The sequence below is a fragment of the Erpetoichthys calabaricus genome, chromosome 15, assembly GCF_900747795.2.
Source record: "Erpetoichthys calabaricus chromosome 15, fErpCal1.3, whole genome shotgun sequence".
In the NCBI taxonomy this organism is placed as follows: Eukaryota; Metazoa; Chordata; class Cladistia; order Polypteriformes; family Polypteridae; genus Erpetoichthys; species Erpetoichthys calabaricus.
The window spans coordinates 15,151,759-15,165,939 of record NC_041408.2 but is presented as its reverse complement, the minus strand read 5'-3'; the positions used below and the strand labels follow the sequence as shown (position 1 = coordinate 15,165,939).

General features: G+C 44.7%; 2 protein-coding genes across 2 annotated transcripts in view; both read right to left on the bottom strand.

Moving 5' to 3' along the window:
- nphp1 (nephronophthisis 1) overlaps window positions 1-14,181 on the bottom strand; it is a 440,043-nt gene that overhangs the window by 331,762 nt on the left and 94,100 nt on the right. The gene's annotated exons all lie outside the window — the stretch shown is intronic.
- Window positions 1-14,181, bottom strand: part of haao (3-hydroxyanthranilate 3,4-dioxygenase) — a 28,684-nt gene that overhangs the window by 5,832 nt on the left and 8,671 nt on the right. Inside the window, exons 2-8 of the mRNA XM_028820518.2 lie at window positions 13,582-13,660; window positions 12,218-12,301; window positions 12,031-12,137; window positions 10,215-10,304; window positions 6,554-6,597; window positions 5,588-5,730; window positions 5,396-5,461 (exon numbers count right to left, since the gene is read on the bottom strand). Coding sequence (XP_028676351.2) covers window positions 5,396-5,461; window positions 5,588-5,730; window positions 6,554-6,597; window positions 10,215-10,304; window positions 12,031-12,137; window positions 12,218-12,301; window positions 13,582-13,660 — 613 coding nt within the window. The remainder of the gene's footprint in view (window positions 1-5,395; window positions 5,462-5,587; window positions 5,731-6,553; window positions 6,598-10,214; window positions 10,305-12,030; window positions 12,138-12,217; window positions 12,302-13,581; window positions 13,661-14,181) is intronic.

The window sequence follows — 14,181 nt, the reverse complement described above, 5'->3', positions numbered from 1 at the left end:
CCTTGACTCTTTTCCTATTCTTGACCTTGCTGGTAAGCTGTTGCAGGTGCAATCGCCTGATTGCCACCCCGGGCTGATAATAAGGCAATCAGACTGCCCACACATGCCAACAAGGCAACAGCTGGATGGCTGACCACCTCGCACCAACCCGGAGACGGAGCGTCTTCACGGCAGATCACCCACACCTGCACCACTCCCCAGCACGAGCGAGTTTATTATTTATTTCTTAAAAATTGCCAGTTTTTCTGAGCCGTAGACCCGCTATAATACAAATATAAGTTTCACATAGTTACTTAGCCATCAAGCAACAGTCCTTGTGGTGGAGTGATATTTTGTATATAAGTTGATAAATATGTCCTTATTTGTAAGCTAGACATACCAATTGTAATATAGGGCGAGTCAAAATTATGTTAACATTTGAATGGCGGAAACAATTTATTCACAAAACATACTTCATATGTGTAAGATGATTTACAGGAATGTCTCAACCTGTTCTCCATCATTTTCTATAAGCAAAAACCAACGAGCAACAGTACCATTTAAAGCCCGGACACACATTTCGTGGGGAATAACTGATACCACAGTCTGTATTCTGTCCTTCAGATCATTGATATCATGAGCTTTCCTGCTATACAGGAGCTCCTTCACCATACCCCATAACACAGGGTGTCAAATCAGGGGAGTGTGGAGGCCATTTCAGTGGTCCACCATAACCTATGCATCGACCTGGAAAGGTGTGGTCGAGATGAAAATAATCCATTAGTGTTAACATAATTTTGACTCACCCTGTATTAGTGTTCCTTTAGGCTTGTTGTACTTTCATGTCTGACTAACCAAACCCCCCCCCCCCTCGAGTTTTTAGGACTGTGAATTTTATTGCAGGGTTGAAGGGTGTGCCTCAAATTGGTTTGGCGAGGATGATTCCGTTCAGGATATTCTATAAACCAACCCCTGCAGGAAGGCCATAAAACTACCCAGTTGGCAAGCTTCAGCTGAACAAATGGTATCCACTACTTGAGAGCAGGTGTGAAAAGACAATGTGTGCACCCATTGTTCTGAAGTATGACTGTTTGGGATTGGTTCTGAATCAGAGGCCGTTCTGTACCACGAGACCCTATTGGTCTACAAGAATGTACAGGGAGATTCATTCGAAAGATGCCCTGAATAATCTATAATAACTCTCGCTAGGATGAAGCAATCTGAACGAAACAACGTGCAATGTCAGTCAGTCATTTTCCAACCCGTTATATCCTAACACAGGGTCACGGGGGTCTGCTGGAGCCAATCCCAGCTAGCACAGGGCTAAGACAGGAACAAATCCCAGGCAGGGTGCCAGCCCGCCGCAGAACTTGCAAAGTGCTCCTCAGTATATGCAGCTTCAAAACAAGCCAGAATGCCTCTGCATCAGCGTGATGAGGTAGGTGCCAGACAACGATCACAACGTTTAACCTCCGTTTACAACTTCTGGGTGCATACTGCCCGTACCCCTTCACGCAGTCATTCAACCTCTCATCAGGATGGTGGTGTACAGTCTTCATGGTGCAACCCTATTGGGTCACCAATTCGTTTAAGTGATGTCAGAATCAACTGGATGATCATGAGTTAACGGAAGGTTACTTCCAGCAAGATGGAGCAACGTGTCACACATCAGCAAGGAGCATGGCAGAAACTGAGTCCTTCTTCGGCAACAGGGTAATTTCAAATCTGACACCACCAGACTTCTTCCTTTGGGATATGCTCAAAGGAAAAGTCTATCGGAACAAGCCTCTCACTGTGGAAGATTTGAAGGAAAACATCCAACGTGAAATTGTTGCTATTCCCCCCCTGGCACACGTGCCGATGCATTCAGGAACATGGAGCGCCACGTCAAAATGTGTCTGGCAGAAAACGAAAACCACTTCCAGCATCGCATGTAATGCAATTGATTACACATACGTCAAAGTATAGAGCGTATTTTTTTGGGTTCAGACTGCTTCTTCCTAACAGGAGTTACAACAGAATATTTGGGGCTTCTTTTGAGTGAATCTCCCTGTATAAAGTTGGTGGCATTACCCCTTCCTCTCTCTCTCATTAACACATACACCACGGCCATGAAGAGAACACAATGAGGAGCACAACCTAGCAGCCAGATTCTGACAGGCATACGACATTTACAGAAGAAAGTGGACTAGAAATGATGATCTGACCAGAGACATTTGAGTAACCACACATCTGTGTGCCTCCTGAAACCACACAACTGGGATTTATCAGGTTGTATGGTTGACAATATTCACATGAACTTTGCTTCATTTTTATTATTTTATGAATATTAGCAATAATACATTATTAAAAGTTATAACTTAATTCCTGCTTCTCCTTACCTCAGGTTACAGATGTAGAAGTAATGGTGGACAGAATACCTTATAAACAGTGGTAAGTCTATGGGATTTGACCTATTCTGATAAATTCTACACAATTAAGATTACAAAAGGGGAAAGCAAAGTCTCTCAGAGCACTCTACCATGACAAAACTGTCCTCTGCTAGAAGGAGAAACTGTTAGATTTGTTTGCAAACAGAACAATGGCATGCAGTTTTCAGACTGTCAAATAGTATGAAGGTATGTCCTGACCAATGTCCTGTAAAAACAGAATAGGAACTTAAGGAAAATAACAAAAGATGCCAAAGCCTTAAACATCTTACACAAGGACTTTAATCTTTTTTGTTAATATTAATTTTTCTCTTTATTTTTGTGTGAACAGTTATTTGCTTTAAATTTTACTAAACTTCTTAAAATGAAGAATTATTGGAATGTGCATCACACTGTTGCCTGAATTGTTTTGTGAAGTAACACGAAGCTGCAAAATTGTGGAAACTTTGGACACGTTTAGCCAGAAAACTGCCATCGGAGGACTTATCATCAGAAACCATCTTCAGAAAGAGAACAGGAAAAGAACCAAGCTGAAGTAATTTCTTTAGCAAGTACAACTGAGTGCTTAACAACAAAATTACATTGTGTTATACAGTAAGTACAAGGTTATAACATCTAGTTACTCTGTAATTGTACAGGTAATTACATGGTAAGTGTAGCGTAATTAAGGACACCTAATCCCAGTATTTTACTACATTAATTTTATCCTTTACCCTCACAACAATCCCATGACTTGCTGCAAATAAGAATCCCCACAGCCTGACGCTGCCACCACCATTCTTCATGGTGGTCATATTGTGTTTTTGTTCAACATGACATTTAGTCTCCATCCATCCATCCATCCTCTTCCGCTTATCCGAGGTCAGGTCGTGGGGGCAGCAGCTTGAGCAGAGATACCCAGACTTCCCTCTCTCCGGCCACTTCTTCTAGCTATTCCGGGAGAATCCCGAGGCGTTCCCAAGCCAGCCGGGAGACATAGTCCCTCCAGCGTGTCCTGGGTCTTCCCCGGGGCCTCCTCCCGGTTGGACGTGCCCGGAACACCTCACCAGGGAGCCGTCCAGGAGGCATCCTGATCAGATGCCCAAACCACCTCATCTGACTCCTCTCGATGCGGAGGAGCAGCAGCTCTACTCTGAGCCCCTCCCGGATGACTGAGCTTCTCATCCTATCTTTAAGGGAAAGCCCAGACACCCTGCGGAGGAAACTCATTTCAGCCGCTTGTATTCGTGATCTCGTTCTTTCGGTCACTACCCATAGCTCATGACCATAGGTGAGGGTAGGAACGTAGATCGACTGGTAAATTGAGAGCTTTGCCTTGCGGCTCAGCTCCTTTTTCACCACGACAGACCGATGCAGAGCCCGCATCACTGTGGACACCGCACCAATCCGCCTGTCGATCTCACGCTCCATTCTTCCCTCACTTGTGAACAAGACCCCAAGGTACTTGAACTCCTCCACTTGGGGCAGGATCTCGCTACCAACCCTGAGAGGGCACTCCACCCTTTTCCGGCTGAGGACCATGGTCTCGGATTTGGAGGTGCTGATTCCCATCCCAGCCACACTCGGCTGCGAACTGATCCAGAGAGAGCTGAAGATCACGGCCTGATGACGCAAACAGGACAACATCATCTGCAAAAAGCAGTGACCCAATCCTGAGTCCACCAAACCGGACCCCCTCAACGCCCTGGCTGAGCCTAGAAATTCTGTCCATAAAAGTTATGAACAGAATCGGTGACAAAGGGCAGTCCTGGCGGAGTCCAACTCTCACTGGAAACGGGTTCGACTTACTGCCGGCAATGCGGACCAAGCTCTGACACCGATCATACAGGGACCGAACAGCCCTTATCAGGGGGTCCGGTACCCCATACTCTCGGAGTACCCCCCACAGTATTCCCCGAGGGACACGGTTGAATGCCTTTTCCAAGTCCACAAAACACATGTAGACTGGTTGGGCAAACTCCCATGCACCCTCCAGGACCCTGCTACGGGTGTAGAGCTGGCCCACTGTTCCGCGACCAGGACGAAAACCACACTGTTCCTCCTGAATCCGAGGCTCGACTATCCGACAGACCCTCCTCTCCAGGACCCCCGAATAGACTTTTCCAGGGAGGCTGAGGGAAGTAATTGAAACCCCAGACAGGTGACTTCCATTGAACAAATTATGGGACTTCTACGTAAAAACTGATTTGCTGCACCAGTGTTGATTTAGGTGTGTCGTATTAAAGATGGTGAATACTTATGAGAGTTGATTATATTGTGTTTTATATTTGTAATTTAGACCACTTGGCAGAGATCTGTTTTGATGTTAAAGATTCTTCTTCTGTTGATCAGTGTCAAAAGAGCCAGATGAAATCCATTGTGATTCAACATTGTGTAACAATAAAATGTGTATTTTTTTATAGTCACCATAAGTGCTCATCATTATTAAAGCGGAAGTAAAACATTTAGCAGAAGCACTGAATAGACAGAATTCAGATCTGAGTGCTAAAGTGAAACTCACAGTGATATCTTGCAGGCTATTTTTAAAACCACCTACTGAGTCATGATAGCATTTCGGAGCACAATGCTGTGCCTCTAGCTTGTTTCACCTACATCCCCAAATCTGCCCACCCTTCCCCTGCCAACAGAGCCTTTGACTTGTCCAGTCACTAAGTCCACTAGACTTAGTCTTTAATTAAACGTAATTCCAGTTGGGTCAAACATCTGTAGCCCCTTGGAATGGAGTTCAGTACAAGTGGCAGCTGATTTGCTACTCAAACCTATTATGAACTTCACAGAAGGTGTTGACCACTAACACAGCAGGCCGAAAAGGTAAAACGATAAAAATCTTGTTTTTCTGTGGCTGTCAAAGAGTTCTATTTGATGTGTGTATCACACCTATGTAACAAGATGCAATAAGCAAATTATCACATGATCAGGCAAAGCAACGCGCCCCTCCGGTTCTTCATACCATGCAAGAGACAACTTACATTAAAGGCCTGACCTACCAGCTGCCAGATCCAGATGTCCGAGCGTTTCTGTCCTTCACTCTCTCCCTCGCCATACATCACCACCTATTGGACACAAAACATTTGAGAAATTTCTGGGGAATCACAGTTCTGGGGAATTCAATAAGCTTTAGTTGGGCATACCCAAAAAACACCCATAACCACACAGGGGAAAAAAAAAAAAGTGTATACCTCAGTTTCAAAATGAACTCCAAACATGTCCACGGGCTTCTTTGCCAAATCATTCTTGTGCTTTACAATCCACTCTTTTAACAAGAAAGGATTCATCAAGCGAGTATTGTTGAAGGGGAAGGGAAGCTCCTTGCGAAGATCCTCTGGAACACAATGAGACAAGCTCCACTGAAGACAGCGACTATCACGAGAGGCGGTTGGGGAACATCAGACTTAATTGTCACATCTGTCATGGTCTATCCAACTAGAGAAGTGATTGTGCTCCTCTGACCTTAGGATTTCAAGACAGACTCGGCAAACTAGCAGCAAGACCAAATAAGACAAGGCCAGTGCTCAGTCCTGATTGGTTGGATCATTAATGAAAAGTGGGACTGAAGCAGTTGGACTTGGGACACTAGAGGAGTGAGTAGAGTACAGTGGTCCAAGAAACCAGACCACAAGTCAAGAGATAGACAACAGGAGTGAGATGTGAGTCAAGTAATGTTAGGAGATGAAAACGTGAATAAAAATAAATGACTGAACTGGCAATAAAGAAAAGGAACGGGAGGATAGATTCAAGTAATCTGAAGAGCTGGGCCATGGATCACGAGAAATTAGAGAGCTGTCTTTCGATAAGAGGAGTGAACTTTGAGTCAAGTAATCTCAGAAGCTGCTTGGGGAGTTAAAACAAAATGGCTGAACTGTCATTAGACAAGACAAGTTGGAGAAGGGCCGAATTTGTCTAGGAGGCCAGCACCATGAGTCAAAAGGAACGAGTAAACTCTTGTGGGTCAGAGTTGAACTGAATAAGTCAAACTGTTTGGAAGAGTTATATTTAAAATTCTAACAATGAGGAGCTGGACCAAAATATGGAAAGGACATTTGCACAACTGCTTCCCAGAACGGACAGTTGAAGCCTACAATCGAAATAGAAAATGCTGTGTGCTTGCATTCCTCTCATGTTGTGCACCAACATGGCCAGTGTACCTGGATCTGGTATGCCTGTTCTGCTCTGCTTGGAGTTAAAAAACCTGGAAGGGAACAGAATGAAAGCATCTTGAGGAGCTGCTCTTTAGAACACTGACAGCTAGAGCTGTTTAATGAACCACCTCTCACACACCCTACCTTCTCCATTCAAACACACACACTAGCTTACAGACAGCTGAAAATCAAACTTTTCATACCTCAGTCCACACACAGAACAATGGCACCACAAGCTTCCCTGAATTATAGCTTTAGAGAGCTGACAAAATCTGAGAGTCTGAGGTGTGAGAAAATATGTTTCATATTTTAAGTGAAAGAAAACAAACAAAATGTTTAACGTTAATTGGAGAAGTGATTTGTTCTATATCTAAAAGAAATCATCATTTTATTATTACTAGAATATGAAAAAAAAATAACCAGAATAATGGGTAGTCTAACTGACGATAAGCAAGTCCGGGCCGGGCCAGTACATGGATGGGAGACCAACCAGGAAAAACTCGGGTTGTTGGTAGAAGAAGTGTTGGTGAGGCCAGCAGGGGGTGCTTACCCTCTGGTCTGAATGTGGATCCCAATTCCCCAGTGCAGTGACCCATAACCATCCCCTGTCTCTGATTGGCTAACTATCTCTCATCCCTTAACCACCTAATGTGTGATGACCATACTGGCACAGAATGGCTGCCATCACATCACTCAGGAGAAGGTTGCACATGAGTGGTGGTTGAAGATGCCTCCCTACTCACTATGTAAAGTGCTTTCAGTAGTGAGAAAAGCGCTATATAAATGTAAAGAATTATGATTATTATTATTATTATTATTATGTAAAATTGTGGGCCATTAGGTAAGCAGGTACTATCGTTTTCATCAGCTTGAAAAATATTAAATGGAAATTCGGTTTCAGGGTAGCATTGTTAACAAGGTTGTTAACTTGGGTTCTGTTCATTGTGTAGTTATGGGACAGATGGGAAATCCACAAGGACTTTTTCACATTCCTCCACACCTCAAAAACTTAGATGTTAGTTTAGCTAGTCCCTCTAGCATTGACTGGTGTGCGTGAATGTGAGCGTTTATTTCCTGTGATGCATTGTTGTCCTGAATGCACTGACATTCATTTCTCTGGTGACTAGTTCTATGAAGTCAGTAGATGGATTGGGAGAGCATGGGGTGGTCATAAGGTCACTGGAAAGGGGTGTGTGGTGCTCTCGAAATCTCTGCAAAAGGACGAAGGTCCAAGTCTTTAGAGTCCTGGTGCTTCCTGTCTTGTCAAATGGTTGTGAGAGATGGACGCTATCCAGTGACCTGAGTTAAAGACTAGACTCCTTCGGTACAGTGTCTCTTCGGTGAATCCTTCGGTACCACTGGTTTGACTTTGTGTCGAATGAGTGGTTTCACATGGAGTCCCAAATGAGGCACATTACCTGCATTGTGAGGGAGCGTCAGTTATGGTACTACAGCCATGTGGCTTGGTTCCCCAAAGGTGATCCGGCTCACAGGATCCTTATTGTTGTGGACTCGAGTGGCTGGACAAGGACAAGGGGATTAGAGCCGGCCTTAGATAATTTTGGGCCCGAACCAAACTGACCCCTGCAGCTAGGGTGTCCGGGGCAGAGATCCGGCCGCCAAGTGATTTCCTGCATTCTGAGCTGCAGAAATGCATTTTCCCGGCATCTACAACCATCACTTTTTGACGATTTCTGTTTGACACTGACAATTGTAACCGTAACACACTGACATTGTATTGTATTATACAATAATTTCAAACTGTGGAAATTCGGCAAGACCTAACTACTATCTACAAGACGTTCTTTCTAACACAATGGAAATATATTGATATGAAGGAAAGTGATGGCTTTACGAAGAGCTTTTATGCTCTGTCGAGAATGCAGTGCGGCGGAGTGGCCCTGACTGAAGCGTAAGTGGCCGCCTACTGAGGACAGAGGCACAGATGAGCCATGGAGGCAGCAACAGGCGCGCAGGCCTGAGTGAAGCGTAATGAAGATTGGAGTGCTGAGTGGAGATGTCCACGTGGAGTAATTAGGTGATGGAATATGTTGCCCGTGAATTATATATATAAAAAAATTAGTAATAGAAGTTGGAGTGAAGGAGTCTGTTGCTCCATTGGGCCCTCCGCAGCAGCGTCGCATCACAGGAAAAAAAAAAAACCTTGGGCGCAGTGGGCCCGAAGCAGGCGCTTCGTTCGCTTCGCCCTAAGGCCGGCTCTGAGGGGATGCCCACGTAACACCTGGCTGCGGCAGATAGAGGGTCATTTCTGTAGGGTGGGACTGGACCGTGTGTTTGCCTGGGGGGTTGCCAACCAGGATTCCAAGTTGTTCCACTGTGTGGTGGGTTCGGCAACATGCTATACCAGTGCATGCTCCCCAACCTGACCTGATTGTTGCCCTGTTCAGTGCTGGCACAGGCTTACTTCCTAAACCACTGAGATCATCTCTTTTCAGTCCTGGAACAGAGAAGGAGGCATGGAAAAGAGAAGGACAGACAGAGGGATGCTCGTCTTGCAGTACAGTACTCTCTTCAGAGTGGTGCAGTTGTGCCAGCTGTTATTAAAGAATGGCACCTAAACCCTTAGTGTGGCTACAACACATTATACTGTCTACTAGTGCTCAGATATAACACGATATTAAAGGTACTGCATTAAACATGTATTGAATTTACATATTATGCTTCTTTATCTTTCTAAAATGACTGCATTATATATATGGCGGCCATGGCCATATGTGATGTGTCTTCGACCAGAGTCCACTTCTCTGTAGCATGGACAGTAGCTGTAGATTTTAGCAATTTTGGTTAAATCTCCTGGTTTTACCCTAATTTTACACTAATCTTGGTTGGAAGCATGCGCTGATAGCGCGTTGCCGCACCCACCACACAATGAACCATCTGAATTAAGACCTGAGTGCAATGGGCGACACCTCAGTACCACACTGAACAGTGTGAGTTTTTTTATGGTGTCTGGAGAGCCAATCCTGCCACCAACCCTGCACATGTTCCCTGTTTGCAGGGCTGGATGAAGATTAACGTCATACCCAGGATGGAGCAATTGCAAGTTAAGGGCCTTGCTCAGGGGCCCATTGGACTAGGGTCACTTCTGGCATTTACAGGATTCGACCCAGCAACCTCCTGATTGCCGGCACAAATCCCTAGCCTCAAAGCCACTTGGTTTTCTCTAAATTTTTCTAACACAAAAGTCTGTTTAACTCATGCAATTTTTTTTGTTATCTTCTATTAGTTTGTGTCTTTCCAATCTTGTTACTGATTTTTAAACGCATTACTATTATTACTATTATTATTTTTACAGAATTTCTGTCATGCTTTGTGATTTTGTGCACCTGTGTACCTCATTCTAATCCAGTTACTGTCTTTTGCTATGGCATCATGTAACACTGACAAGGAGTTTGAATCTGATGGATTGATGGACTCTTCATGGTCAAAAAAAAATCTTTTCTTCCCCCGCCCCCCACCCCATCCCTCCACCACCAATAGTCCTAACTTTAATAAACAGAAGCTTAGAAGGCAATGTTAGCCATAGCTTGAGGAAACAACACTAGTCCTCTGAGGTCTTTGCTACTTCCATACACACAATCAACCAGATTAATGAAACAGGGAGCCCAACAAATGAAAGACTATTAAAAAAAAGAAAATCTCTCACTCCTGGATGACTGGAACCAGCTGCACGCCCAGGTTTTCACAGTAGAACCAGCGTTCAAACAGCACATCTGTGGTCCCATCCATGTAGTATCTGCAAGAGACAAGAGTGCAGCCCTAAGAACAGGCCAGGCAGCCCTTTGGCACCCTCTGCTGGCAGTTGGCACACCTGCAGCATGTGCATTGAGACCAGGGGTAGGCAAAGTCAGTCCTGGAGAGCCGCAGTGGCTGCAGGTTTTTGTTCCAACCCAATTGCTTCATTAGAAACTAATGATTGCCAATCTCAGACCTTATTAAATTTTATGGCTTGTTAGTCTTCAATGTTAGGTTCTTATTTTGTAATTTTTTTTCCTTTCCAAGGGTATCATCCAAATGATTTGAAGCCTAAAACTGATCATTTTCAATCTGTTACATTTTTCTATTAAGTGTTTTATTAAATCAAATCAAAAAGTTCATGATGAACACATATGGAAACAAGCTAGATGGTGAACAGCTGGCCACTTTGTCATTTACATCTTATTACTAATAAGGAACCATTAACACACTGAATGCAGCTGTTTAAGATTGAAATAAGCAATTAAAGGAGAGGAACTTAACAAGCGAGACCACTAAAATGAAGCATCAAACTATCACTTAAGCAATAAGTGCTTCATCAGCAATAATTGACTGCTCATTAAGACACTGGGTTGGAACAAAAACCTGCAGCCATTGCGGCTCTCCGAGACCGACATTGCCCACCCATGGTCTAGACCAACAGAGTGTAATTGCAGGGCGCAGTTCCTATGAGGTAAGTCATGTAATGCGCCTACATCACGAAAAGCCCACAATGTCAGTCACAAAACACCCATTGCATTAGACTATGGTTAACATTAGGGCCTTGTTACACTAAGGTTAACATTAGGAACTTGTTACACTATGGTGTGAGGGATTGCCGGCCATTTATTCCAGCCAACACCTCCAAGCCGCTAGAATGGAGCTCTCCCAACAACATGGAAGTGCCCCAAATTCCAGCAGGGCCATATGGACATTGTAGTTTTTATAAACAGCCTTGCTGGATACCATGGGGACCACTAGGAGCCGCTGGAGGGAGGCTCACAGAGTGCTACATGCCCTATAACCCGGAAGTGCGTCATGAACACATGACCGGAAGGAACGATGGGCTTCCGGGGTGAAGAAGTGGAGTTTTTATATGACCTGGAAGTGTTCCTAGTCACGTGGACAGAGAGGGCGAAACACTTCCAGGTCAAGGACTATAAAAGGACTATGGGAATCCCAGATGTCGAGCTGAGCTGGGTGGAATGGTGGCAACGCGTCTGGGAGAGGAGGATTGGTTATTATAGCGTATTGATTATTGTTTGTATGAGTAATGTGGAGTGGAGGGTGCTTTGTGCACATTATTATAAAATAAATAATAATTGGATTTTTACCCAGTGTTTGGAGTGGTACCTGAGGGTTCAAGAGGTCGATAGGGGCCTCAACCGCGACAATGGCTAACATTAGGAACTTGTTACACTATGGTTAACATTAAAGCCCCGTTACACTATGGTTAACATTAGGAATGTGTTACACTATGGTTAACATTAAAGCCCCGTTACACTATGGTTAACATTAGGGTTGTGGGAGAGTTATCTGACTCAAAGTGCATTTCATGACTGACATTGTGGGCATTACCTGACCTGCGTCATACGTATTACAGGCTGCAGTTAGACCGTTCTCATCTAGATAACCACAAGTTAATAAAAAAACAAGATCAGGAAGCAACCCCACTCAGGCTCCAAACCCCTCCAAGACCCCATCAGGTTAAACTGTGTATAGCCTACCTGAGCGCATCAAGCTCTGACTTTAGCCTTCGTCTTTCAATGACCAGACCCACTGTGTTAGCCTGTCGCTGTGGGGAGTGTGGAATTCTGGCTGGCAATAAGAACATCTGTGAAACAGGAGAGAGGAGGACTGATTTGAGGTGTGCCTGCGGACTTGGAATCAGCCATTGGGAACAGCTGGACTCACCTCGCCTTCTCGAATGTGGACATCCTTGTGCTTGCCGTTCTCAATGACCTTCAGACACATGTCTCCTCTTATCTGGTAAAAAAGCTGTAAGCCAGATATGTCAGGGATAAAGTTCACTTTGTGCTCAGTTTATCCAGAGTTAAACACTAATCTAAATTCATGAGGGAGAAGCTGACTTGGTGATTTAGCTTGGTAGCACCCACACCACCCCCCAGGGGTTAATAGTGTTCATTCACCTCATGTGGACCCAAAAAGAGAGCAGATCAATAATGCGATAAGACCCGGACAGACATCAAGGGCTACTCCTTTGGGGTCAAAGGTTTTTCGTCACCCATTTCCACACCAGACTGGCAGCAACCCTTGTTACAATGTCTGCCAGGGCTCAGCTAGGCAGATTGATGGGTGTCCACCCACTTCCACCTTCAGCACTGATCATTACAGTCTTGGTGTTTGGGCACAACACGTTGAAGTAGGTGCCATGCTGCTGTGTCTGATCGAATGAATCAAGTTAAGGAGAGGATGGGGTGAGTCACACAAAGCAGCAGGGGTGGCAGAGGAACTTCACCATCTGCCAATAAGAGATGGAAATAGCAAACTGTTACTGTGGGTTATATGTTGGTGAAAAACAATGAGGCATTTTATTTCTGCAGTATCTTTTCAGTTGTTGTGGTTGGCTGAGACCCTTGCCTGGCCAGGATGTCTTTGTACTAGGACAGAGAGAAAGAGAGTTTATCCAGGACATTATCTCCCCCAGAACACTAGAGGGCAGCCCTCCTGGCTTGCAGAAGGACCATGGGTTTGGAGCATGGTAGCTCAACCCTGCCTAGACATTTGCTGAGACCTTGATTGTAGCACTTCTGGGTCGACGAGCACCTGGAGCACTTTCGGGTGCCCTATGAAAGGAGCCAGCTGCTACTACTCAAAGGGCAAGAGTCGGGAGGAAGAAAGACGAAGCTTGCTGGAAGAGGAGTGGAGGCGGAAGGACTGGGAAAAGGAAGGAAAGAAAGGACAGTGTTTGCACACTTTGGTGCTTTACTGTGGTGTGATCTGGGGAGTGAGGAAAAAGCGCCTCCCCAACTCTGAAATAAAGGGCCTTGTGTGCTGCACTTGTGTCTCTGCTCTGCCCGTCTGGGTCGGGTTAGGGTGGCTGTATGCGTCCCTAGTTTTCACAAGGTATCTGGATCACTGGTAGGTCATGTGACCCTTTCAGGGCATTTAAATGAGCCAGAGATAGGGGATTAAACAAATAATCTAGGGTTTTACAGTCTATCACCACCCTGCCATCCAACACCCTCTTTCTATGCCCTCTATCAGCACCATCACCCCTGCTACCAATCGCTCAAGGTTGCCAAGTAGAATTTTACCTCCTCTCCTTCCTCGATGTGATAGTCCTTCCTGATGTTGGGGCCACCAACAAACATGATATTCAACTGGGAGAAGTGCCTGAACCCAAGAAAGAGAGAGTTACCATTTAGCAAAAAAGAAGGACAGGGTCAAGATAACGCCAACAGAACACTTTCTGGAGACCATCTGGAGTCTTACTGGTAGGACTGTTGTTTCCACAAGAGACTTGAATGCTTTGCAGAAGACCACTAAGGACGAGAGTACGACACTAGACAGTCTGGTCAGCCTAACCACAGATGGTGGTGGATTCAAAATCAATTAATTACAGTGAGCAAGTGGTGGCATCCATGCCATTGGCCCCTACTTGTTGAAGGTTTTGTAACTTTTTAACTACCAATCACTTATCTGTTTGTGCTAAACAGGCCCCTCTTACAATAATGACCACACAAAAGGCTTAAAAAACTTTTACTGTCTGCCGCTGCCAGGATCAAGCATGCCATAAGAAAACTCTCCCTCCAAAAAGGTTAGTTTTAAAAAGGTTTAGTGAAAATTCAAGCAAACTGTTCACACAAGAATAAAGAAGAGTTGTTACACACATAGAATAAAAGGCAAAGAAGGAA